The sequence below is a fragment of the Panicum virgatum genome, chromosome 8N (assembly GCF_016808335.1).
Source record: "Panicum virgatum strain AP13 chromosome 8N, P.virgatum_v5, whole genome shotgun sequence".
NCBI classification, from domain to species: domain Eukaryota; kingdom Viridiplantae; phylum Streptophyta; class Magnoliopsida; order Poales; family Poaceae; genus Panicum; species Panicum virgatum.
Window position 1 is genome coordinate 1,031,216 of NC_053152.1, and position 27,896 is coordinate 1,059,111.

Genomic DNA, 27,896 nt, shown 5'->3' on the forward strand with positions numbered 1-27,896 from the left:
CCTGGTAGGACTACTACGAGCAAAAGGTAATTTCAGTTCAATAGTGCTGGATCATAATTAAGCATAGAATCACAAGTCTTGTGTAGAAACGATCATAATGTTGTTGATTTAGCATAGGATGGCTCACTTTGTTGGCATTCATCCAGAAGTCAGAATTGGGGAAACAAATGTGTCTGTTTCTCTGCACTATATGTTGGTAACTTGAGATCCATCTATACTCGTCCGTCTTCCTTCCCTTATCTTTGGAAGCAAAATAAGGCAAGCTTGGCCGTCATGGGTACGATTACATAGCTTACTGCATCTACACGACCCCAAGCGGGATCTCTGCCCCAGCAAACTTGACCATACAGGCACAGGCTCTTTCCCCCAAATCCTGTCTGTTCATTTCAAATCTAATGATGAGAGCGCCATGATTATGCACCCAAAAATTAGGTTATGATTTCAAAATATTGATAATTAAATTTAAACAATGTCATCACAAATATTTGCAGTTCACATCATATCTATGAGACTATGACCAGTAAGTTCTACTGATGTTTCAGCCCTAAAACTGTTCTAACATTGGGCCATTCTTAAAGATCAATGCCAACGGTTTCTTTTTGCCTCAGAAGATCAATGCAAAGGAAAAGGCGAAGTCTAACTACTATATATGACCATGAACAGTAAGACAACTCCTTGGACGAAAAGGAAGAACTTAGGCCGTGTTTAGTTCCAATGCAAAAAATTTTTGCGATGGAATCTTGCTAATTTGAAGTACTAAATGAAGTCTATTTACAAATTTTTTTTGCACAGATAGGTTGTAAATCACGAGACAAATCTAACGATACTAATTAATCCATAATTAACAGATAATTACTATAGCATCACTGTTGCAAATCATGGATTAAATAGGCTCATTAGATTCATCTCGCGATTTACAACCCATCCACGCAAAAAGTTTTATAAATAAACTTCATTTAGTACTCCATACATATGTCAAAACATTCGATGTGACGTTTTTTTTTTGCATTTAGAGGGTTTACGGTAACGATCTAAATAGGGCCTTAGTTATACATCACAAAAGCCACATGCCTATTCTACAAATCTTTCTAATCCGTGACCATTGGTCCTACTTCGCTTGCAGGGCCAGTCACGTATAAGCTCGATACTCGGGGATTATTTTTTTAATGTACAAAGTTAGCACAAGGTGCTGCCTTTATAGCCCGATGAATGCTATGCCACCATTAAATCACTGTCGTTGGGCAGATGGAGATTGCTGCACCTGCACCGGAGGAAAGAAGCTCATGCCTGATGATTGAAAGAATCCAGTTGATGTCGGTGATTGCTGTGGTGCCTGAGGAGACTGCTGCTGCTGCTGGGGCTGGCTCTGAGCGGGCGGAAGTGGAGGTGGGGGAGGTGGCCCGCTTGGTCCAGGGAAACCTGCCGGCAGAATGTTGGACAAAGGAGGTGGAGGTGGCATGGAGCCTGCCATCATCCCGAAAGGTCCTCCCATTCCGATCATTCCTCCAGTATTTTGACCAAATTGTTGTAGAAGTGGTGGCAATAGAGATGGCAATGGCGGTGGAGGTGGTGGAAATGGAACTGGCGTTGGTGGTTGCGTGCCTCCAAGAGTAGTAGGCACTGCTCCAATCTGTTGTTGCACCTGTGGCGCTTGCCCAAAAAAGGGAGAAGCACCCATATCACCAGCCTGCTTCTCAAGCCTAGGCCTCTTTTCAATCTGGAAGCCTGGTGGTCCTCCAGATAATTCTCCAGAAGGTGATCCACCATTTATGGAAGCAGCTTGCTCAGCGGCAAGAGATGAGAGAATGGAGCTCAGCACAGGTGCTGACAAAGATGCAAGCTTATCTGCCATAGCTGCTGCCGACCTCTTGGACTCGTCACCCACTGCACTGAATGTAGGCCGAAGTGAGGTTGCTGGAGTCAGTGGCTGTGACTGTGGAGGTGTCGACCTTACTCCTGAACCTTGCACCGTACCAGCTGTTTGCTCTGGTGGAGTAATCATGAGCGGACTAGGACTAGATTGTGTGGCGCTTGTGCTAAGGGCACCACCCAGTTGTTGTCTAAGTTGAATGACACGTTCAGCCGATGCTCGAGCAACCTGTTTTGATAATGAGATCAAAGATTAGCAAGGTATCACTTTAATAATGTCATAAAATCGGTAGATCCTAATTACAATTGCAGAACAGATACAAATATCAAATACAATGATATTACCAATATTAAAGAAAGTTAATTGTGACCTCACAGATAAATTCCAGCAAGAAAGTTAATTGAGGCAGTGATAGGCAACAAGACATGCATTACTCCATAACCTGGAATACAAATCTCTATTTCAAAATAAGACCTCAGGCATTTCAGCCCATCCCCAATCAGACAGAGGAATGCAACAGCCAGACTGGGTGGATGTCAAGACCACAGACCTATATGGAAGGTGATGCACAGGGACTATCGGAGTGCTAGGGAAGTAGTCTAGGTGCGTTTTCTTTCAAAAATATATCTGAATCAGGAAGCAGTTCAAGTGAACCATGGGATTTAACTAAGTCTGTGGGGTAGCCAGGTAGCAATAGGAGTCGGTAGGACGCATACTCGTGCTAGAGGAACACTAGATAGCTTGACACATGTGCTCACTGCTCACTATCCCAAGTGCATTCAGCAATTCATAAAGTCTTGATTTTTCTTTTGTTAACTAAGCAGCATGAATCTAGAATTGGGAGCTGGCTAATGTGAGACCGAAACCACCTTTTCTGATATGTCCACTCCACAACCAGGGGGTTCTTCAAAACCTCAGGGCTCAGACTTGAAAAAAGAAACATAAGGAGAATGAGGCAAAGACCGCAAGTGTGTTCAAGATCTATGTGAAGACACACAGTAAGTATTAATTAGACAGGGTGGTGATTTGATCTTCTACAATTTCCATCAATCTCGATGGGGATGCCATTGGGTAAAGATTACAATAATCAGGAACAGTACTGTAAAATGACTCCCAAGATTAGTCAAGTAAGAATTAGCAATCTGCCTTTCCCAGTGCCTTCTCAACCCTCTGGCCTCCTTGGGGCTGTCTGGTAGCTGAGCACTGCTGGGGGGGGGGGGGGGGGGGGGGGGGCACCTATCCAGTCGCACCAATGAATTACAAAACCAAATTTTTAACACACTCGAACACATCACAGCTCTCTCCTGCAGTAGAATCCTTTCCACCAATCTACCAATTCACTCGAATATAGGGTATGAGGAGGATAGGACCCACTACTCCCCTACCCATGCCTGTACAGATCATTAGAAATTCAATACTACCCACTATTAAATTGAGCAAAATTTCACTATACTCAACTCGCGTTGACACCATAGAATTCTAACGAGATCAATTAAATGTGTTGGGCGTGATTCAATACTATAAAGGACCTGCTTTGCACAGATTGGGAAACTAAATGCACAAGCAGACTCCATAGGCATGAAGAAAATGAACGAAGCATTAAAGACCAAAAGTTTAGTATTGGAATTTCAACCTAGTGTTGACACCGTAAATTTTAATAGCTCAACTGAAACTTGGGGGAGATAATTCGGAGCTGGCAGGACCAACTACACAGGTGAGTCCACTTGCAATGTAGGGGCAATGGATAATATTATCTACTTGTAGGTCTACACAAATCCACTTATAGACATTCGCTATCATGGCTATGGATGGATAGGCAGGATTCTGATGGGTATGGTTGTTAATCGGGTTTCCCACACCTACCAAAACAGAAAACCTCTGAATTCACAGAATGGTCCAAGCCCAAATGCATGTAAAAAGTACCACAAAATACTGTCTTTAACATAAGGCGCACCAAGTTGATATGATTTATGAATTATGATCGCTGACATATACATGCAACAAACACATAGCAAGCAAACCACAATTGGTTTAATAATGTTAGCGCCTCCCTAGGAATCTGTGCATGTCCTGCCTCTATTTCTAATTATTTTATCACACTCTGAACATGTGGATGCATTCATCAACAAGATGCCAAAGATAGATGAAACATTCTACTTATGGCCACATATCATAGGGCATCCTAGCCAGTACCAAGATAAAAGAATATTGTCCAGAAACTCCAAAATAGATTAATAGAATAGACAGGACAAGATATATAAGCACCATAATGAGAATACTTACAGATCTAGAACATGCTCAGCATTTATGACCTAATAAACCCCATTTAATTGGGCATTAACAGTAAAGGCATCATAGGGCAGAATGACCTAGGACATGATTTTGCAAGGAAATAACAACAAACGAAAAGGACAACAGCATGCGATAAGATAAAGAATAATTCTTACTTGCAACTGGCTGCGAAGAACCACTGACTTTGACTCCTGTCATATAAGAAAAACATACAGTTCTAAACAGCACAAGGCATGTAATTGAAATGGAACATTGGAGAGGTAATGAAAGCCTCAAGACCTGTTCGCTGAGAGCTTCTTTTAATTGATTGATCAGGGATATCCTCGCCGCATCTACACTTTCAAGTTGTTCAATGCACTGCTTTAGGGTCATTTCTTGTTCTTGAAGGTCGGAAATCAATGTTGATGCTGGCTGATTACCTTATGAAAAAAATACAGGACAAAAAAAGCAGAGCACATAAGAGTGCGGTATTAGAGATATATTGTTGTATTTCCTTGTATTGAGTTTACTTGTACTCCAAGCCATACGGCAATATATAATAGAGGTCACCCCCCCTCCTTTGGGTGTGTGGTGTTTCCCAATTCTCTACATGGTATCACGAGTCCGGGCCAAACCCTAGGCCCGCCGTGCCCCTCTCTCCCTCCTCCGCTGCCCTAACTCGCGCGGCAAACCCTGCCTGCGCGCCCACCCACCACCTGCCGCCACCAACCCTAGGCTGCGGCACCTCCTCCTCACCCCTGCGCCGCCTCCCTGGTCGGCCCCTCCTCCTCCCTGCGCCCTCCCTGGTCGGCTGCAGCAGCATCAACAGATTGCATCTGCAACAATCTGTTGATGTCCTGTGTCACCAACGACGGTGACTCTCTCCTCGACGGCATCTCCTCCCTCATCGTCGACGACACCCAGCCGCCGCCGATCCCCATGGCTGCGTACACCGCCGTCTCCGTCCAGGCGCACGTCCCGATCAAGCTGGAACTCCGCTCCTCCAATTACACCAAGTGGAGCAGCTTCTTCGAGGCCATGTGCGGCAAGTTCGGCCTCCTCAGCCACATCAACAGCGCCCCTCCCCCTGATCCGCGCACTGATGCATGGAACGAGGCCGACTGTGCCGTCCACAGCTGGCTGACTGGCTCTATGGCTCCGTCACCGAGGACGTCCTCGACTTCACGTCTTCACCATGGCCGCCAACCAGACAGCACGGGACCTTTGGGTCGCCATCTCCAACCACTTCCAGACGAACAAAGCTCCTCGTGCCATCTTCTTGAGTCATGCGTTCCACGCAATAACTCAAGGGGATATGTCTGTCCACGAGTATGCCCAAGCCCTCAAGAAGGCTGCTGATGCTCTTCGCGACGTCGACAAGCCTGTTGCCGATTCTGAGATGGTTCTCGCCCTTCTCGCTGGGGCTGATTCTCGCTACAGCACCACTGGAGAGATCATCGCAGGAGACGCGACCATGACCTTCTCCAGGGGGCTCAGCACTCGGCCCGGTAGCGTACTTCGCTAGCCATGCCTGCTTCTCTGCATCTGCTCCTGAAGCTCCAGTACCCACCAGATGTCCCGTGCATGTTGGGTTGATATTGTCAGGTATGTACACGCACGTGTAGTCGTGCGGGATCTCTTTGGGCGGCTCGCTCAGGAACTGTCCCTCCCCGGGGTCACCGCCGATCTTGTAGACGACGTAGATCGGCGAACTCTGCGGTCCTGCTACATGCGGTCAAACTTTCTACAACAGCAAATATTCACAACATTAAATATGAGCAAGAAAAATCCTTACCGTTGGTGCTAGCATCGTTTATATCTTTATTTATCCTCTCCAAAACACCAACAGTACTCTTACATTTGTTTAAAGCTGCCTCTTCATCAAAATGTTGATCAAGGACCGATTGGTATGCAGTTACAATCTTTTCAGGCATCCCACCAACAGTAAGTTTCTACAGTAAAAGCCAACAAATAAGAAGATGCCCTAATATACAACCCAATATGTTAGATACACGCAGGAGAATAAGCAACTTACTTTTACTGTCGTACCAGAATCCTTCCGTGAAACTTTGGAATTTGAAGGGGGATTAGAGCTAGGATTTGAACTATTCCCGTTGTTATCCAAAATATGAGGGTTGTTACCAAAAATGCCATCTTTCAGACTTTCAATACGAGTCCCAAAAACCTTACGTTCATCCCAAATTCCTATCTGCAGTTCCGAAAAAAAATAGCAAGATAGACTTATTTTTTTACTTGCAATAAAATATAAGTAAATGATTAAATTTACCATCAGTAATTCCATAATCAATATAGTCATGCTATGAATAGGAACTTTCCGTACAGAGTGAAGGTCCAAGCAAACTATGACCCACAAACCCTATGCACTTATTTATACATATCATACCAGTGAAAGAGTCCGAATCGATGTTTCTGGCAGCTGACTAGCAACATACCAAGCAAGACACTCATTTGAGGAATAATGTACTCATTAAACCCAATACTCCTAGAAATAGAGGAATTAGGCTACAAACTAAGAAGGCTATCTGCTTTCCCCGGACACGCAGGAAAGCTACGTAACAAAAGGCTGATTGTTTTACTAATTGATGCAGCTGTAGTATTACTATTAGCTCACATTTTCTCTACACATGATTATATAAATCAAAATATAATGCACCATGCCCTGATGCACGTGATTATGATCACATCATCAAAATACACCAGAGCAAACAAAAGTGCTATCTGGAATCCAGTTAAGCGAACCAAGGATAGTTGAATAATAGAGCAGCAATAAGTATATGGCTCAATAATTTCCCATAACAACTAAACCAATGATGGTGAATCCAATGGTACTGACACATTTAGATTCTCCTGAATTCTTGGACAATGCTCTCGGACAAATCTAGAATAAAAGGAGCTGGTGGAATGCGAAGAATTAATTATGTAGCAGTGAAAAATGATGAAACTTACTAATCTTGCCACCACTTTCTTTCCTTCTTCTCCCCCATTTTCATAGACATGTTTCAGTGATCTAGGTAGAACCCTCCAGAACTCATTCACAAAGTCACCTCCCTTGCGTTTGCTGTTTTGCAGGATATCATTCGATAGATACAGGAATGATACTTTCTTATCCTTTGTTGCACTATTAAACTGCTTCTCCCATGTGTCTACAACCCTTTTGGCCCTCTTGCGGTGAAAAATGCACCATTGTGAAAGTGCTGCATAAGAATTAAGGAATACAAAAAAAAAGAACTACTAATGCAATCTCTAAATGCAAACTTACATAGGAAATAAGGACAATTCTAATTAAAAAGGGACAAAAAAGAACATATGCAGTATATCTCACAGTTCCTCGCTTAGATATGGAGCAACATATGGCATGAAATTCCTCACAAATAAGCAGCACAATCAATCATATTGAAATAGTAGGATCCTCTTTTTCTACGGTCAATAAAGAAGGGCATGCAGCATGCTAATACTGCAGACTGTACCTTTACTTCAAACTCCAAACATATTCCTTGCAGAATTTGTTTAATCAATAGGTGGTTACGGGTGTAGGATGTGTCCTCACCTCACTGGTTAGTTGGCTCAGCCATAATATAAAAAGGTGAAGTAGTTTTCACAGTACATTTTCAGTGCAATAATATGCTGCCACAATTTATTTTGGACATGGCATAGTTGACATAAGGTTATCAGATCAGAATACAATAAAGTTCAATCAGCGAACCAAGAGTAAAAACAGCTTACTAGTTACTATCATATTAGTACATAAATAACAGCAACCAGAGCAAGCTAGTTTGGCAGTTAGAACTTAGAACCACCTCACCAATATTTAGTTCCTTAGTGAAGGATATGTCATATAATTTTTTTCCTCACTTAATTGGCAAACTGAACAGGATAGCAGAAATATATGCCCCAAAGAATATTGATTATTAATATATGCAATGTAGAGCCCTAGGAGTTCATGTTATCCTTTCCATTTCACAAAGGGAACAGCCTCAAAAGATAATGAAAATCATATTTATAGAGAGATGGTAACCAAGCATTGGCAGTAACAACAATAATAACAAAGCCTTTTAGTCACCAGAAAGTTGCTGTAGCCTAGAGCTGAAACCAAACGGGAGCCAGCAATAAAGGGAACAAAGAAGTAAAAGAGAAAAGGGTATTAGTGACAGTAAGATGGTGATAGTGCTTTAGCAAGATGATGGTAGCCTAGGTCATCTTTTGGGCTAATGGAAGTGAAAACACATGGAGTCCTGATTTCTACGCCTTTTATATCCAAGGATAAAAACACTTAAAAAATCAAGCTCATTAGATATCCAAAACTTTTACTATGATGTATTTACATTTACAATACTATTTTTCTCAAATAAACTGCCTGAGAGAGACACTAAAATCAAGAAAAATGCCTGGCAGTGAAGTAACCATAAATCACATTGTCATATGATATGATAAAATCATACACAGCGAGGATTTTTAACTTCTATTCATGTGCACCAGAAAACTAACAACAAGACAATAAGCACTGCACGGAATGGAACAGGCCCACTTAGCAAGCCCAATGAAAATCTCCTGAGCAGTTCTACTCATAGACATTGCAATTTGCAAGTTAGGGCTACTTAATCAAAAGAAAATGAAACGGACAGCAACACGCTTCGGAATTTGCGAGCGTGCAAGAAAGTAACCATGGAAAAAAGGATACTCTGAATACTCGCCGCTGAGCTGTTGAGCTTGTTGAGCTTGTCGACCAGCCTGTGCTCGCTGAAGGAGCCGCCTCCCCCGCCGCCGGCGCCACCTGCGGCGCCGCCGCCGTCCCCCGTTTCCGCGTCTACATCCGCCTTCGCGCCCGCCATCACGAAGGCTCCAACTAATTCAGCTCCCCCGTGGAAGACCCCAAAACCTAGACAAATGCGTACTCCTTGCGAAGCAAGATCGAACCACGCGTAAAAATTCAGAAAAAAAATCCCAAAAAATCAGAAATCTTGGGATTATGGTGGGAGATTGGAGGTCGGAGTTAGGGGGCTAGAGATGCATACCTCGGTAGCGAGTCCCTTAGTCCAAAGTGCCGCCGCGGATGAGGAGGGGAAGGGGAAGGGGAGCGGGGAGAAGCCGAGAGCGTTTGGTTTTGCTGCGGTGGCTTTCCACCCTTTCTTTCCCCCTTGCCCTTGTGCGTCTGTGTTTCTGTGGTTTTCTTTTTTATTTTATTTTTTTGTGCGAAAATATTGTTGCCGCTTCGCTTATTTTGTGCGAGAACCTAGGGTAGAAGAAAGTGTTAAAAAAAACTGACGTATAGACGGCGTTGTTGAGAAAGCGAAGGGATGGTACGATAGTGAGGCTGTCATTGTGTTAGTATCATGTTAAAATTCGAAGAAAAATCTTATAGAAAAAAAATACTTGTCCTGATATTAGAGAAATATTATCTGATTGCATCCTAGCTTAGTGTTAGCTTAATGCCGTGTGAACGTTAAAGTTACAAAGAAAATACTACTGCCGAAGAAATGTATATACTACGAGTTTTAGAGAAAACGCACTATTGCGGTCCTATGAAGTTAAAGATTAGTGGATCATTCGTTTTGCGAGTTTAGAAATAATTCATCAAAATTGCATGTTATTTGGCCCGTCCACTTCAGATTTTTGGACCAGCTGCAGCTGCACATCCCAACCAAATAGGTCTGAGCAGCAAAAAAAAGTCCAAACATTCATGTGTTGTGTAATTGTGAAAAGATTAGTAGAGGAAATATTTTATTAAAATAATTTGTAGGCTACAATGATTCAGCTATTTGACCGGACCTCAGCTGAAAAACGTTACTTGATGTGGTAGGCTACATATATACATTGGTAGATATATAAATGATTTCAGCCACTTGCGCCGATCGACCTCTCAGCTGAACTAAAAACATAACTTGATTGACTCTGCTCTAGGAGATCCGTCAGATTTTGGTCCGTGGCATGTAATGTTGGAAGTTTGACTCTGCTGTAGGAGGAGCTGCTTGTCAAGTGCGATCGTCAGATACGGAAAAGATGATGCTAGAAGCGCCGTCGTCTGTATCATCATCAGGTTCCAAGCGGTAGAGTTGCTGGCCGGCGGCGAAGTTGCCGAGCAGCTGGTACGAGCTCGGCGAGCCATCCATGGTTAAACAAAGGCAGTCGGTGCCTGATCGAATCAATGGTGATCGAGTATCATTGAAGAGGTGGTGGAAGCCGACGGCGCACTGGAGGAGGCCGTGGAGGAGCGTCCGCGCGGGGTCCTCGGCGCCGTACCAGAGCTCCTCCACCACGTCGTGGTACTCGCCGCGGTTGAACAGCGCCACCGCCGCGTCGAACCCAGCAGCAGGCCAAGCTTTCACACTCACCTGCTGATCACCTCAGCCGATCACAATCACTTCAAATTTTTGCTAAACAATAATAACAATCACTTCAAAGTCTCACTATCTAAATGCCCTTCACACGTGGGGTTCAAATCATTTTCAGTTCAAATGATGCCTGTCAGGCTACTTGGCTGAATCATATATCTAGTACCAGTTATAGAAGAGTATATAGCCTATGGGTTGCAAGCTTCTAATTCATTTCGTCAACTGTCTAGTCTCACATCACTTATTCCATATCCTGGCTTGCAGCAACTCATCAACAACTGTTCAATGATACACTTCTCAAGATCAACAAGGAGCTCGCATTTTTGCATTTTGAGGTGCGAGCATGCATAAACCAGTATGATGGAATGGTATACTACGGAGTGGCTAATAACATTGCTGACGAAGAATCAAAGCTCGGAACAAAGTATTCTGTGCCCCAGATTGCATTCTACAAGGGACTGGTATGTGTTAGCTTGCTTTGTATAGCTCAATCTGACATTACATATGCTGTTGATTTTCACATGTACTGATGTAACTAATGATTCCTGTGGCAGTTAGAAGCAATTGTTCAGGAAGCTGGAAATGATGGGAGCATAACCAGTATTGACGCTCTAAATGTCCGGCTGGACAACCAGGTTTGTTGTACAGTATTCTGGGAACATGATTTGTTGGTTTTCATGTATTTATTCACCATGTGCTTGGTTTAGCTCATAATGGTTACAAATTTACAAGCAATTAAGCATATAATAGTTTCATATACTTTTTGCAGTTGCCATGTCATCAATGATAGCAGTAGTACCTTTAGTATTTTCTGTGAAATACTGAAATGGCATGGCATAGCAGCACTATAATATATACTGATTGTTAGGCCTTAATCTTTATTGCAATATGACGTGGCGAGCTGTTGACTGTTCTGTTCCCAGGTCCTAGTTGTGGACGGTTCACAGGACAGCTAATCTCGTCTTCCTACTTCCATAACGAACTTCTCACTGACCCAGAAAGAGAAAACTCTGGATGAACTGATACGGGACTGTTGGTTGTCATACACCTCCACAGGCAAGATTGGCCTGGGCACCAGATCATTTCTTGATCTCCGAAGCTGGTTCCACGGTAACGACATCCCATCATGTGTGGTCTGTAACGAAGCTTGTATTAAGGTGCCGTTACTTGATGATTCTATGATTTTCAGTTGCCGTGGTCTTGTTTTAAATTTACCATGTAACCTACAAAAGTTATGATCTATTTTTCTATTGTTTATGTTCTGCAACAGGCCTCAAGTTGTCCTAATGATGAATGCAATGTAAGAATCCATGAGTACTGTCAGAGGAAGAAATTTTCACAACGAAAGGTAGTCACCTAATTCTAGTTGAGACTGTTACCATTGTTGATTTTTAAAGATATGGCTTTCTAACTCATCTGCATATGCAGGCTTCGAGAGGTTGTCCAGGTTGCGGTACCGAATGGCCCCGCCAGGATGGTGAAGCCGGTGGCGATGATGATGTGAATGAGCCTGGTGAGGATGAAGGCCCTTGTCACAAACTAGTGATCTAGGTAGTATGGGGACTCGATTATAGGAAGTAGTTTAGTAGCGTGACACAGAACACGGTCAGCTCACCGGGAAATGGTGGGATACAGACGGGATCCGCAGATCGCCGCCGCCTCCGGACGCAGCCGGCCTTTCAGTTCTACTTCTCCTTCCTTACCCCTTCTCCACGGAGCACTCTCTTTTGTACATCGCGTCTCCTGAGCAAGGGAGTGGGCCGGCGTCTACTTGGGCCGCCAGTCCGGGCCGAAGAACTTCTTGTTGGGCTGGTACTTCCTGGTTGGCCTTGTAACATTAGCTCTCTCTTTAGTTTCAGCATCACCAACTCTATCAGTCATGACAATTCCCCCTCCATCAGAACCGGCTTGTCCCCAAGCCGGTGCAGCAGGAAAACTTTGACGAAGAGGAGTCTCATTCTCCCATGTTGACAATGATGAAGGCCAAGAAGACCATTTGACTAGCACTTGAGGGATCGGTTGATTGTTGTGGTAAATTGTCCGACGCTGCAGAATATGTTCTGGAACCTGAAACTGAGTGGAGGTAGGAGGTAGAGATGAACTGACCTTTGTGTCAATACCCACAGCACGTTTAAGCTGAGAAACATGGAAAACTGGGTGAATAGAGAACGATGGAGGTAGCTGCAGACGATATGCAACAGTACCGATCTTCTCCAGAATTTGAAAGGGCCCAAAATAACGGAAAGACAACTTGGAATTAGCTCTTGGCATAACTGATTGTTGGATATATGGTTGCAGCTTAAGGTAAACAAAGTCTCCTTGTTGAAAATGTCGTTCAGTTCTGTTTTTGTCGGCTTGGGACTTTTGTCTCTGTTGAGCTCGGCAAAGATGCTGCTGTAACAGTTGAGTCATAACCTTTCTGTTGGAGAGCCACTCTTTAAGATCATCAACGGCACAAGATTCAATTCTATCGATGCCCAAGTGACGAGGTTCATGACCATAAAGTACTTCAAAAGGAGTCTTGCCGAGAGAAGAATGATAAGAAGTGTTGTACCAGAATTCAGCAAGTGGGATCCAATCCTTCCATTTAGTAGGACACCCATGAACAAAGCATCGAAGATATGCCTCCAAACACTGATTAACACGTTCAGTTTGGCCGTCTGTCTGAGGGTGGTAGGCTGTACTAAGTTTCAAATGAGTACCAGAAAGCCTGAAGAGTTCTTGCCAAAGTTGGCTGGTGAAAATTCTGTCACGGTCAGAAATAATTGTTTGAGGCAATCCATGAAGTTTGAATATGTGATCCATGTACAACATTGCTACTTTCATGGCAGTAAAAGGATGGGACAATGGAACAAAGTGGGCATATTTAGAGAACTTATCAACTACTACCAAAAGGCAGTTGCAATGCTTAGAAGTAGGAAGACCCTCAATAAAGTCCAATGAAACCACTTGCCAAGTGTACTCTGGAACAAGGAAAAATTTCTCGGCGAGAATTTTCCGAGAAAACCGAAAATCCTGTTTCTCGGCGGGATCCGGTTTTTTTACTTATCGCTCGAAATTTTCGATCCTTTTGAATCTCCGTCCAAACCAAATTGGTGCAGCCAAATATCAGGTCACCCCGCTGCCTCCTAACACTAAATCTTATTCATATTCCATTCCCCATCTCTCTCGGTCCCTCCACGACTTCATAGGAAGCCATGGCGATAGCGGTGGCTATATTAAACAGACTGTTTGTTGTGGCAAGAAAGTCATATTTATATGCATTGTTGTATCTTGTTTATACTATTAGATTGTTTGGAAATAATATAGGTTACTTCCTGCATAAATTGAGAATTTTTTTCTAAATTTCATCCGAAATTAAAATGGCAAATCCGATAATTTTCCGAGAAATCCGATAAACGCGTTTCTCGCTGACCACCGGTTTTTTTTCCTTACCGGTAAGGAAAACCTTGCTCTGGAACAGGTAAAGGTTGAAGGAGGCCAGGGTATTTAACATGTTCAGGTTTAGCTTGCTGACAAACTGAGCATTGGGAGACAAATGAATGAACCTGATTTTTTAATCCAGGCCAGGCAAAGAGGTTCTTAACTCTGATATAAGTTGCATGAATTCCTGAATGACCTCCCAATGGACTGGCATGTAGGGCCTGTATCACATTTTGCTGAGCTGAATTGTTGTGGGCTAGCCAAATTCTATTCTTGTATCTGATAACTCCATTAGTCAGAGAGAAATGATCAATGACACCTTTAATAGATAGTGCTGCCAACAGTTCTTTAAGTTCAGGATTGGTCTGATATGCATCAGTGACTGCTTGGAGCCATGCAGGTTGGAGTTGAGAAACTGCTAGGACTTCTTGATCTGATGGTGCTTGCATTCGAGAAAGAGCATCTGCCACTTTGTTTTCATAGCCCTTCTTGTAACAGATTTTATATTGAAGACCCTGCATTTTAGTCAGTGCTTTATGTTGCCATGGGGTAGACAACTTCTGGTCATCCAAGTGAATGAGGCTCTTCTGATCAGTGAGGATAATGAATTCATTTGTGATCAAATACTGTCTCCAGTGATCAATAGCCATTAAGATAGCTAGATATTCCTTTTCATAAATAGATAAGGTCTGGTTCTTAGGACCTAAGGCTTTGCTGACAAAAGCAATAGGATGTCCATTCTGTTGCAGAATAGCACCAATTCTGGCTGCTGAAGCATCAGTCTCGATGAAAAATTTCTGAGAAAAGTCGGGCATGGCCAAGACAGGAGCTGAGACTAAAGCATTCTTCAAGGTGGTAAAGGCCTCGTGGTGTACTGTTGTCCAAACAAACAACTCATTCTTTTTCAAGAGATTGGTAAGTGGTTTAGCAATGATGCCAAAATGATGCACAAACTTTCTATAATAACCAGCCATACCAAGAAAACTTCGAAGTTCTTTAACTGAAGTGGGGGTAGGCCAGTTCTGGACTATCTTGATCTTGCCAGGGTCAGTGGCCACGCCCTCAGCACTGATGATATGCCCCAAGTATGGCAGCTCTTGTTTAGCAAATGAACACTTGGACAACTTGATTTTAAACTGGTGCTCATGTAACAGTTGAAACACTGCAGCCACATGTTCTAAGTGTTGTTCCCATGTTTTACTATACACTAGGATGTCATCAATAAAGACAATAACACAAACTCTGAGAAGAGGAGCTAGTACCCAATTCATCACTCTCTGAAAGGTAGCAGGCCCACCAGTAACCCCATAAGGCATTACCTTATATTCAAAATGTCCATGATGGGTTTGAAATGCTGTTTTGTATTGGTCAGCCTCCTTCATCCTGATTTGGTGGAATCCAGACCTCATATCGAGGGAAGTGAACCATTTGGAACCAGCCAACTCATCCATAAATTCATCAATGACTGGTAATGGAAATTTATCTTTGATGGTCAAGGCATTGAGCCGTCTGTAATCAACACAAAGTCTCCAATCCCCGGTTTTCTTCTTGACAAGCAAAACTGGAGAAGCAAAAGGGGAAACACTAGCTTGAATCATCCCATTCTGTAGCAATTCATGTACCTGTCTCTCTATCTCATCTTTTTGTGCAGGATTGTATCTATAGGGTCTCAGCCTGAAAGGTTGTGCACCAGCAACCAATTGAACAGAATGGTCATAAGGTCTCTTGGGTGGCAGACCTGTAGATTTCTCAAAGAGTTCAGAAAACTTGGTGACCAATTCAGATATCTCAGGTGGCAAATTCAAAGTACTATCCTCTTGGTGGATGGAATAAAGTTGGAGAATGCACCACAAGTCATCCTTCTTTTGCAAGGCTGTCACATCAGAAGAAGAAATGGGGTGGCAGCTGGTTAAGTCAGGTTGGACTCCTTGCAAAGTGATTTTAACAGTCTGATGAAGAAATGACATCCACTTGTGTTTCCAGTGAATTTCCATGGGGCTATGCATTTCTAGCCAGTCCATTCCAAGAATGACATCATAACAGTGGAGGGGAAGGATTTTCAAGGTAATAGCAAATTTGTGCCCATTGATCACTATAGGACAACTGAGAAGTTCATGAGTACAAGTAAGAATGGTACCATTAGCAACCCTCACTTGAATAGGCAAGGACAATCTCTGCCAGTCTGAGAATTGAGTAGCCACAGATTCACTGATGAAACTACTTGAGCTGCCAGAGTCAGCAAGAATAATCACCTGACAATTAGATATTCTGCCCAGAAACCTGACAGTTTTGGGTGCTTCCACACCATTGACTGCAGCTAGTGAAATAGCACAGAGATCCTCTTCTGAGTCTGAAATAGTATTCTTGAGAGACAGAGGGTTTTCATCTTCAGAATCATGCACCAATTGCCAGAGTTCCTCCACTACATGCAAGGGTACAGAAGCAGCACACTTGTGACTGGGGTTCCATTTCATGCCACATTTATAACACAAGCCCTTAGCCTTCCTGTAAGCCATCAGGGCATACATTTTACTGTCTGAAGATAAATTGTTGGGAGTCCTCGAATGATCATTAACTCTTCTACTATCAGAAGAAGCAGGAGAGCTGGAATTCGTAGGATTGGTGATAGGTACTGACTTCCCAACATTCTTGATCTGAGGTAGAAACTCAGTTTTCTTTACTTCTCTTCTAGAAGAATCCCCAGCAACTTCTTCCTGCAACAATGCAAGGGAACACGCAGTATCCAAATCGACAGGCCGATGTAAAAGAACTATAGCTCGAACTTCGTCCCTAAGACCATCAATGAACCTATTGGTTATCATAGCAGGACGCATGGTAGGATCATGAGCTAACAGCTGGTGAACAAGGCAGTCAAATTGCTCTACATATTCTGTTACACTACCAGTTTGTTCGACATGGAAAAAATGCCTAATAAGTTGATTGTGCTGTTCGCGTTCAAAGCGATCACACACGGCCTGACAAAGATCATCCCAACTAGTAGAAACAAATTTGGTCTCCATGGCTCGCAACCAAAAGGCTGCTGAACCAGAAAAGTACATGGTGGAAAGCTTAACCCACATGGAAGCAGGAACCGAATAGATATCAAAGAAGTTCTCACACCTTTTCTTCCAGATCTTAGGATTACTACAATTCAAAAGTAGGGAAGCTAAGCTGAGGTAAAAGCGCACTCCAATTCTGGTTACTGCTAGGCGATTCTGGGCTTTCAGTACCAACAAGGGAAAAAGGTATAGGGGTGATCGGGTTCACACCTGTGACCCGGGAAGGCACATAGGTGGTGACCACACCTCGGCCAATTCCCCGGTGATCGCGTGCATCGCGGTGGCCATCAGGCCCTGAAGCCGTCTCCGGAGAGGTTCCGACCAGATGAGCGGCCGCCGGCTTTGTGAGATCGATGTGCTCTTCATCAAAATGCTTGTAGGCGGGGTTGACGAACTCTTCTGTCTTGAGACACAGCCGATCTACCTGATCTCGCAAACCTTGCAAGTGATTCTTCAGATCATCCACCTTGGCGTCGACTTGGGGCTTCCAGGACACGAAATCCTTCACGGCTTCCGTGTTCGCCTCAAGAGCACGACGAAGCGAGTCGAAAGTCTTGCGGTCCTCCACCCGATCCCTCTGCATGTCCTTCAGCACCGCCGTGAGATCAGCTATGTTCTGATCCATGGCCGCCAACTTCTTCTGCTCGCGCGTCTGGTACTGTGGCCGTAGGAGATAGTCGGGAACCTCCGCCAGGGTCGCCGGATCTTGTCGATGAAGTCGGGGAGCGGAATGACCTCCGCTACGCGGAGATCACTGGCTCTGATGCCAATTTGTCACAAACTAGTGATCTAGGTAGTATGGGGACTCGATTATAGGAAGTAGTTTAGTAGCGTGACACAGAACACGGTCAGCTCGCCGGGAAATGGTGGGATACAGACGGGATCCGCAGATCGCCGCCGCCTCCGGACGCAGCCGGCCTTTCAGTTCTACTTCTCCTTCCTTACCCCTTCTCCACGGAGCACTCTCTTTTGTACATCGCGTCTCCTGAGCAAGGGAGTGGGCCGGCGTCTACTTGGGCCGCCAGTCCGGGCCGAAGAACTTCTTGTTGGGCTGGTGCTTCCTGGTTGGCCTTGTAACATTAGCTCTCTCTTTAGTTTCAGCATCACCAACTCTATCAGTCATGACAGCCCTTCAGCTAACCATTCGTCAAGGAAGAGGCGCAAGCAAGTCAAAGCTGAGCTGGTGGAAGAAAATAAAAACGCAGGCCCCTCAACGGTAGTGCCTAGGAGTAGGACCCTTAGAAGCGTTAAAGCTGAAGCCGTTGAGGCTGCTCAAGAGGCGTCTTCTGCAGGAGCTTCGCAGGCAACCAGGACTTCCAAAAGAAGGAAGAAGTGATGATGCTGTCTAATGAATGATAGGTAGTGAGATTGGCAGGCTCTCTCTTTTGTCTGTACATATGGAAGATGGTTTGTGATGGTAGTAGATGGTTATTTTGAAGCGGCAATGCTGCAGCTTCTAGTGCTGGCAGGCCTTAAGATGATGGTGTTAGAAACTTCTAGAGATTATTTATCTGACAGTGTATCAATCTAGCTAGACGGGTACATTTTACTGGTTTGGAAGTGGAGAACCTATCTGAGCACTGAAGCATGTTGAAGTTGGTTTCAAGCATGTTATTTTGATATTTTCATTGCTTGTTCCTATATTCCACCTGTTAAGACGCTAAGGCATTATCAAGACTTGGGGGTGTTTAGTTGGTGAAAAAGTTTGCATTTGGATACTGTAGCACATTTCGTTGTTATTTAATAATTAATGTTCAATCATGGATTAATTAGACTTAAAAGTTTCTTCTCATTCTAATCAGTTAAACTGTGCAATTAGTTAATTTTTCCAACTACATTTAATTATCCATGCATGTGTTAAAGATTAAATTTTTATATAAATTAGCATGGTTGGCCCCCCCTAATAATGAAAAAAACAACTTCTTGGCTCCGACCCTGGAAACGACTGGTTTCTCAACTCCCTGATCATCAAGGCCAAGCTTTACCTTGGTCAGAGCAAAGATTTTGGTGAAGCTGACCAAATTACACCGTGCTATGCCTGATCCTGTTCTAATCCGTTCGAATCTGATAAAGTCCTTATGTGTTCTAAAAGAATCCACATTAGCCGTTTCTTTGTAAAATTCAGAGAAATTGGAGAATCGAAATGAAACCGTTTTTTTGATCAGTCTATCTGGACCCCCACTCAGAAACAGTTTTCCGCCGAACGACTCGTAGGAGGTGAGAAGGGCCCTGACTCGGTCCCAAAGTGTTAATGTCTGTAACTGTCTCTGTGCTTTGGAATGGAGCTATCGCATTGGTACCAAGAATCCAAGATGATGATCACGCATCACTCCGGGCCACACAACCTGCGCCACCCGAGAGTCCGAGACTCAGCCATCTGATCCCTGGCCGAGCTGAACCTTAACAGTTAAGACACAGACTACTGCAGCATAGAACATACAATCGAGGCCTCATGGTACGCTATATGTGCTTTTTGGAAAGAAATTAAGAGACAACTCAACACTATCAAAAAGGAAAAAGAACCTATGGCCACCTATATTGGTATCCCTCCATGTGCTACGCTGATCTGGTTAATCAAGATGAGTGTAGCTCATGGAGGCTCATATGCGGCCATATGTATCAACTCCTATCAAATCACGTTATTGGTTGTAATGAGGGGGAACTCATGTATCTTAATTTAAGAATACAACATATATATATACATATATATACGTCAACATACGTACACATATATATATGCCTCCCTTCCCAGCTGGCCCATCTCATTACATATCCTATACAGACATATTATGTTATTATATTGTGCTAAATCCCGGCCCTTCTCTAAGACTCCGATCAAGTAGAGGAAATCAAGCATCAGGACAAGCCCATGTTGCTAAATTACTGTGCCTGCTAATGCGACACAGCACACCACCATGCATGGACAAAGTCAAACCAGCCGCTCCACCACTATACGTTCCTTTCGTGATCATCAGTACACTTGTCAACATGTACCGAATAACATGCATGTACTCAACATCTTACTATTACTAATTGGAGGCTCATTTCAGGCCTGCCATCTAGAATTCTAGGTGGACACTCTATAAAAATCGAGATGTTCTAGAAATTCTCACAAAAATAAAAAAACATCTAGTCATCCATCTGAATACTCTAATCATAATAATCATTGGATCTGTTATCTTTTCTAATGAATTATCCACATCTGCCATTATAAAAATACACTACCTAAACATGTATCTAAATTACACACATTTGCTATTATAAAAAAAAAAATCTAAAGTAACCCCCTAATCTTCGTGTAAATTACCCACACATTCCATTAAAACAATAATGCAAAATGGTCCCTAAATTTGTATATAAATTATACAATTATATCATTATTAAAAGTTAAAGTATAGTAACCCCTAAATCTGAATCTAAATTATATAATTATAATAAAGTATTAAAGTATATTAATATAAAATTTTAAATTACTATTTCTATCATATTATATTATTGTTTATATAAAATTACTACCCACGATAATTGTTATAGTGTATTCATGTGCGATGAAGAGATAAGAACACTAATTCATAAATAAATAGTTCAATTAACTATATATATCAAATACACATGGAGGTGTGGTGTAAAATCAAATCTATTGCAACTGTATTATAATAAATATATATTTTATAGTATTTGTTAGAATATTTAATAGATGCAAATGCGTGAGATAGATAATTATAGTTATTAGTTGTATGATTTATTTTTAAAATAATTCTAATTAGCCCGTGCGGGAGCACGGGTTGATAGGCTAGTATTACAAAATAATATGTTCACCTTTCTTTATTTCATCATTAACATGTGATGATGCAACCCAGTGAGCATTCTGTACTTGTACTGAATAACTCCCTCACATCATCTCCCAATAGTATATAGTATTGTACACATATATATACACCCACACCCCAAAAAATTTCTCTAGAATTTTGTTTTGAAATAATTTACTCCACAGGCAACCCGTCTACTAGTAATCTCTCTCTTACAATAGTACACCGTTGAGTAATTAATCACTAGCCGTTTGTATTAATTAGACGGCATTAACTATGCATGTGGACAGGAGCGCCGGCGGCGGCGGCGGCGGCGATCACCACCACCACCAGAGCGGCCTGACCTTCACCCTGCACCCCCTGTTCACCGCCGCCGCGTCCCCCTCCAGCCTGTCCACGGCCACGTCGCACCGCGCCTTCACGTCCACCGTCCACGTCCGCAGCACCTTCCCGAAGCGCAGCCGCACGGGCACCCTCGCCTCCACCGCCAGCGTCACGGCGCCCGCGGCCCGCTCCGCGGCGAGCCGCCTCGCCTGCTCCTCCGTCAGCCGCACGCCCTGGCCCCTCATCGCCGCCGCGAACACCGTCACGTTCCGCGGCGCCTGCCGGAACGCGGGCCACGGTCCCGCGGCAAGCCGCTGCCCGGCGTAGGAGACCGTGACGCTCCCGCCGCCGCGGTAGTCGACGCCGACCTTCCTGTTGGCGCCGTTGTCCGCGCGCACGGCGGCGTCGATCTCGGGGGAGAGCGCGGCGGAGGACGGCAGGGCGGCCCCGAGGCCGCGGATGGAGAGGGAGGCGACGGAGAAGGTGGGCGCGCGGGGGCGGAAGACGAGGTAGACGGCGCCGGCGAAGGCCGCGGCGAGGAAGAGAAGGAGGAGGAGCGCGGCGCAGGAGCAGCAGCAGGCGCGGCGGAGGAGGCGGCGGCGGGCCGGGCGCGCGGCGAGCTTCTTGTAGCGGCGCGCGCGGTCCGGGGGCGGGACGCGGAGGACCTGGTCCTTGGGCACGTGGATGATGTAGGTGCCGGGCGGCGGCGACGGCGGGCTGTTGAAGGACGGGTACTGCAGCGGCGTGGTCTCCGTGGGCGCCGCGCCGGCAACAGTGGCGGGGGCTTCGGCGTCGGCGGGTGATTGATCGGCGGGGAGGCGAGACGGAGGCGGCGGCACAGGGTGGACGCGGTCGGCCATGGAGAATTGGAGAGGAGGCGAGCTGAGGCAGAGGTCTCGCTGACTGAGTGAGCCTATGGAGGGCTGGGCGACGAAATGGAGAGACGGCTACTGGCGCTTATGTATGCGTGAGGGCGACGAAGCCGCGTTGCGTTGATGGAGACGGCTGGAGTGATGGACAGAGAGATGAAGTGGTGAAGACGACGAAAGGAAAGGGACACGAGGGAAACGGTCATCTCACGCGCGCTCTTCATACTTGACGACAGCGACACTGCTATAAAAATCGTTCAAGAAAAAAGACACTGCTATAAAATACAACAGTCTGCTTCTCCTTGAGCCCCAGACCAGGTGCCACCATGGTATTTTTTTTTAATTTTATTTTTTTTGGGGGCAGGAGTTGTTGTGGTATGATCATGCGTTATAGTGAAGTTTGGGGCTCGAGGACGAAGGCAGAGTCAGAGAACACAAGGTTCCACACACAGGCACACTGCCCTTCCTCCTCTTTCTTTTCTCTAAAAACAATTCTGCTAGAGCTTTGTTTATTTGTCTATTGTGAAACATGCTCTGCAGTTTACTTTCTGCACCTTCCTCTTGCTATCTCGTAATGCTCGTTTTCAACCCTGTTTTTGTTTTGCTTGTAATAATGCGTGCCGGAGCCTGGAGTATTTCACACCGCAGTTCAGTTTGCGGTGCTCTAACATTATTCCATTTTTTCAACATAGAATTAGCAGCATCTTTTTCTAGCTACCTTACTAACTGAGCTTTAAGGTCATCTAATGCATGTCATAATATATGCTATATAATATGCTACGCGCGACAGCGGCGTTTTTGGTCGCCGACGCTGACGCGTGCAGCTTTCATTCAATTTGGGAGGCATCTTTTCTATTCACACCAGATGAGAAGGCAGGCACTGTTGTTGCCCTGTAGCCTTCACGGTATTACTGGTTTTATCAGTTTATTCTTCGATAAATCTAGGCATCCAGAATTGATGTGTAACACCCGAGTGTTAAATTTGGGTTTAACTAGCTAACTAGTGATCCAATTCTCTCGGTTACAAGTCGAGTCACAAATCGACTCAAAACTCGATTTCAAATTCTGGAGCCAGAGGAACCCGGATACTCCGGGTTTGAATCCGGAAATTCCGGATTTACCCGGATACTCCGGATATTCTTCCGGATAGTCCGGATTTGAAATCATATATCACGTGTTAGGGTCTTTTTACTGTTTCCAAACGGTAAAACATCAGTTTTTCTCTCTTCCTCACTCCCCCACGAGCTCTCCCTCTCTCCTTAGCTCTAAACTCCAAATCCTTCCTTACAAATCCATTCCAAGGCCCAAGAAGTTTCTACCAGCGTGGAGAATCATCCTTTCTACGAGCTTCACCTTGGGGTGGCTTCAGTTCAAGCTCTTGGTGCAAGGGAAGCCTACTCAAGGTACTCGAGCTAGGGTTTAAGGGAGTGATCGTTCTCGGATGTTTTAAGCGATTTCCTTTGGGTCAATCATCTCCATGTGAGTCCCTCTGCTAGGGTCTAGAAGGGTTTCAATTTTTGTAGGTTGGTTTTACCAAAAATCGAGATTTCAGTTTTAGGGGCGAGAATGATAGGAAACCCGGATACTTCGGGTATAAGCCCGGATACTCCGGATTTGGAACACTCCGGGGAAAACTCCGGGTATAGTCCCGGAAACTCCGGACTTGGGAGTCCGGATACTCCGGGTATTAGTCCGGATACTCCGGATTTTTGGGGAATGTTTTGGGCCAGGAAGTGCAATTTTTGTGTAAATTACTAGTAGTTGCATCTAGTCATCGGCTATTTTAAGGTTGCAACCCATTTATGCATTCTCATATTATATGCATACGTGTAAACACCGCCGCCGAAGGAGCCGTGTACGAGGTGATCGCCGAGCCACAGGAGAAGCGGGGGCAAGTTCAGCAGGAGAATTGTGAGCACTCGGCCCAAGGCCCAGCTGAGCCCAGTGTCGAGCAGCAGCTCGAAGGCAAGCCCCGATGCATGTCCTATTAGTTCAACTTATGATTCACTATATATATATATATATATATATATATATATATATATATATATATATATATATATATATTGCTTGTGCATTATGTTTTAGGAGTTAATTGGAACCCTAGTTGCATGATCCATAGGATACCTTGAGTTTATACTAGTATATAGGGGTCGCTAGCGATGCCATGCTTAATAAGACTCGGTAGAAGCCGAGTGACTTCTTATCACTCGCGAGATATAGGATATTTCAGAAGTCTAGTAATTTTCGGTTACTCGCGAGATGTTTAATTATTTATGTACTTCAGTAGTGAGCTGTGGAATGCAATGTGGAATTGATGAAAACTTGAGACCGGACGGGGAATGATGGTGGTGTATAGGTATGGCAGCAGGACAGGGTTCCTGGTTGTCTTAGCCCCGTCTGTGTCGATTAAGGACCGGTCGTTGTGGTAGTGCTGATCGGGGATTGAACTGTACTAACCGCATGCCGGGAGTAGGAGGTAGTCAAAACTGGTAAGCCTAGTACTGCCTCGCTTCGAAAGTATAGAACTTCATCACCACCCCTTAGGGCGAGTCGAGTAGCCGCGGAGAAACGTGATGCATATGTTTACTTTTGGAGGTCTCACATTGAGCTCGACTGACTATATGTAGGTGGGGCGGTTCTGTAGTTCGAGGCGGAGAGGGGAAGGATTGGCGCGTGGGGTCCGACGGGGCTTTTGCGTGCCGTGTTAGTTAGGTCCACCTTGCTATGTCAAGTTCATTCGCCGAGATGCAGATGGGTGGGAAGTGGTGGAGCGAGACCCCTAGGCTAGGGAGTTGTTGGGTTGCACCCTTGAGGGCTATGTGTGTGCAACCCCTCGGTTTTGCGAGGACCGGTCTGACCGGTCAGTGTGACCGGTCTGACCGGTGGTGTGGATCAGGTAGTGGCAATCGGACTGGCCGGTTGTAGGAACCGGTCTGACCGGTTGGGTGCAGGCAGGATAGGGTGGAGTAAAGTTTAGGTATAGAAATTGTTCTTTTGAATATTGGCTACCCTTGCAATGTTTTGAAAAATTATTTCGTTTATGTAACCTTTACGTATATTTGGAACTCGGCTTGTAAAATAAGTATTTCATATTATTTTCATTCCTGTATTTTTAAGTATTAGGTCGTACTTGTACCTTCTGTGCCCACCTTCGCGTGGGACTACCGGTGTTGTTTCGATCGGGCCGTGGGTTGAGAAAGGATCGCCAAATTAAGCCATTAAGCTAATGCGCCCGATGTGTTCAAATGACGACCATTATGCTTAATTAGAGTTTTAATTTGGCGGTTCTGTCACATGATGTCTGTAACTAACCCGATAGATAGTACTATTCAGCAAGTGACATCCACAATATAAACAATTTACCAGAATTTCATATTGCTGTTCCAACTCCAAACTAGAAAAAGGGTATGTTTTCAAACATGACCTGCTGAGCAAAAAACACTAAGCTAGTCAGAGGGGGGAAAGCATCATAAGATATACTATACCTTTGTCAGCCGACACATCATACAAAACCATTAGATTAGGGTGCTATTCGATTATTCGATTAGGGCGCAGCTGCAGCGTGACGAGCACGCTAAGAACGCACTCTCTGAAATGAGCAGAAACATAGAGATTATTGCTATGGAGCTAGTAAAAGGAGGGTGGAAGCAAAACTATTTTCTTTGTCTGAGTTGGAGACTAGTTGTGATCTTCTTTCTTTGTAAACCTTGTAATAATTGGCTGTGTACATCCACGGATGTATAGCCCGGATTCGTAATCCTTTTTCTAAATTTTTTTTCAGAAGTAGTTGGTGGGACTCATCAAGGAAAATAAAGAATTGGTTAAGTTGGCAATGTGGGGAAATTGTTGCTGCAAAGAAAGGTATAGTATAGGTTTAGGTAGATGATTGAATATTTTTTCCCCTTTGCTTTGTCCATATCCATCCCAATCTTCTTGTTACTTGTAGTTAACTACGCAACTCTGCCTCCATTCCGTGTATATCTCTCCCTTGTCTTTTATACTTGTCTAATTTCATAGTGCAGATTGTGCTTGGTGTTTTCCTTCATGTCTCTTTCGCATTTATGTTTGTGTTGAGTCCATTTGGAAGCAACTTCTCGGTGAGCCAGTTTTTTAATTTTATTTTATTTTGATAAGTCTTTTGAGCAACTTTGAGGGAATGCTATTAAATTCGTGTGCTTTCCAGCCTTCCAGGCCATGACGGGCTCTGTATCCCCCCCCCCCCCCTTTTTTTTGCCCCCCAAAACCTCTGTACTTATCATTCGGCATTTTAACTTTAGGGCCAAGTTTAAAAACTCACGAATCTCCCAAAATTATAACTGCACTCGTTTGTGTAGAACGACAAAAGGCTATGTGAGGTTCAAGTTTTAATTAGGAAATTCCATACAGTACAGCTCCAATAATCAAAGGCTAGTCTGCTGTGTATTTGTAGGAAAGTAGGATGCGTATAATGTGGTCGATGTATTGCATTGAACCCTTTGGGCGGTATATATAGAGTACATGGTTTGGAGGGTAAGTAGTCTCTCCTAGAGATAAGGAAGGTTATCTCGGGATTACAATCAATCCTAAACTAACCATATCCGGAGTTGCCTAATATACTCTAACACCCCCGCAGTCGCAGTCGTAGCGGTAGGAACACGAACAGACAGACTGGAGATCAATGGAGATATCCCCCCGCAGTCGGAATGCCGTTGCGGATGCTTCAACTGGAGTAGCTCATGCAGATGATAGCCCCTTAGTGCCGAAGTAGCCGAGGTCGAGGTGGACGTGGTCAAAGCCGTGGAGGAGGGCGCAGGTCCGAGTACACAAGATCAGCAGCTTTTGGCCGAGGACAGCAGCAGGCCGGTGAGCGGCGGATGGCGATGGTAGACCAGGCAGCTGAAAAGCACATGAGGGTCTTCCTTCAGCAACATCGGCGGCGGTGTTCGTGCGAAAACGGCAGTAGGCGTGGACTCGGATCGAGTGCTAGCTTGACGAGGACCGGCAGTGGATGGCGCCACCGCCTGAAAGGGCGACGACACCGGCGATGATGACTTGACCACGAGCGTCAATGCTGTAGCCTGTGAAGGCGCGCAACAGCAACCTCGTTCTCGGGAGCGTCGACGACGATGCGGCGACGAACGACAGGACGACGCAAACCGATCTTAGATCGGAAAAGAAAAACAGCAGCAGGAGGACCATGGGTACCAGGCAGGTGCGCCACCAGAGCCCGGCGACGATGACGATGGCATCGGAGTCGAGCCGCCACCCTGGCGGGTCCATCCGCAGCCGCAGGCGGCGCGACTAGACCGACAGGAGAAGGCAGCGCACGACTGTCGGACACCCCCGATCTTGCGACGGCGGCGGTGGCGCCCTCACGATTTTCCTCCGCAGCCACGGACTCGCGCAAGTGCAGCCAAGTCGCGCTCAGAACAGGGGTGGCGACGACGCAAATTGCAGCGAGGTCGCGCTCAGGGCAGGGGTGGCGACGGCGTTGGAGGAGTAGATGGGGGCATGTGGCTGACGGGGCGCTCGGTGGGGGAGACGAAGATGGCGGCGCTGGTGACGAATCCTGGCGGCGAGGTAGGTCCCCTTGCTGTGCTTGACGATGACAGGCACAACGGATCAGAAGGATCCGCCGGGCATCCTACAAGGGCGCTGCTCCCGGCGGAGATCAATCTCATCGGGGGAGGCGCGGCGGCGGTGGCAGCGGAAGCCTAGTTAGTGTCACAGAACAGTCCAAATAATACTGATCAAGTGCACTAATTAACCACTTAACTTAAACCTCTGATACTGCACTTCACTCGTACACTCAGACTGCCTGCTTTAACTAGGATCGATTGCACAGGAACTCTCGCCAAAAGACGAGCACAGGTGATTACAAGCAACAAAAGTTTTTAAACTTAAATTACAACCAGAGTTAAATAAAAGTCTCCAGATTA

At 44.9% G+C, this 27,896-nt stretch overlaps 2 protein-coding genes and 1 pseudogene across 3 annotated transcripts; 1 reads left to right on the forward strand and 2 right to left on the reverse strand.

The window, feature by feature from the left end:
* Window positions 1-973: 973 nt before the first annotated feature.
* Window positions 974-9,339, reverse strand: LOC120685324 (formin-like protein 7). Of its 2 annotated transcripts, none has more exons than XM_039967168.1 (8): window positions 9,175-9,339; window positions 8,841-9,056; window positions 7,109-7,356; window positions 6,177-6,350; window positions 5,937-6,093; window positions 4,442-4,581; window positions 4,318-4,353; window positions 974-2,098 (listed from the first exon to the last, which is right to left on the reverse strand). In XM_039967168.1, the coding sequence occupies exons 2-8, from the start codon at window positions 8,989-8,991 to the stop codon at window positions 1,229-1,231; spliced, it is 1,776 nt and encodes a 591-aa protein (XP_039823102.1). In that variant the 5' UTR covers window positions 8,992-9,056; window positions 9,175-9,339; the 3' UTR covers window positions 974-1,228. The 2 variants fall into 2 exon arrangements, with proteins under 2 accessions (XP_039823102.1, XP_039823103.1); XM_039967169.1 differs by having other exon boundaries at window positions 8,841-9,038; window positions 9,175-9,331.
* Window positions 9,340-10,267: 928 nt separating this feature from the next.
* Window positions 10,268-12,042, forward strand: LOC120686511 (annotated as a pseudogene).
* An 8,866-nt stretch (window positions 12,043-20,908) lies between these two features.
* On the reverse strand, window positions 20,909-22,099 carry LOC120684386 (NDR1/HIN1-like protein 13). The gene has a single exon (XM_039966256.1). The coding sequence runs from the start codon at window positions 21,964-21,966 to the stop codon at window positions 21,100-21,102; it is 867 nt and encodes a 288-aa protein (XP_039822190.1). The 5' UTR covers window positions 21,967-22,099; the 3' UTR covers window positions 20,909-21,099.
* Between the last annotated feature and the right edge of the window lie 5,797 nt (window positions 22,100-27,896).

Bases quoted from the DNA above. Each gene is read 5' to 3' on its own strand.
- LOC120684386 (XM_039966256.1), bottom strand. From the start codon at position 21,966: ATGGCCGACCGCGTCCACCCTGTGCCGCCGCCTCCGTCTCGCCTCCCC.
- LOC120685324 (XM_039967168.1), bottom strand. From the start codon at position 8,991: ATGGCGGGCGCGAAGGCGGATGTAGACGCGGAAACGGGGGACGGCGGC. The intron at 7,357-8,840 runs GTATCCTTTTTT...ATTCTTATGCAG, and splicing joins CTCAGCGGCGAGTATTCAGA to CACTTTCACAATGGTGCATT. The intron at 2,099-4,317 runs GTAAGAATTATT...TTATCAAAACAG, and splicing joins TTCTTCGCAGCCAGTTGCAA to GTTGCTCGAGCATCGGCTGA.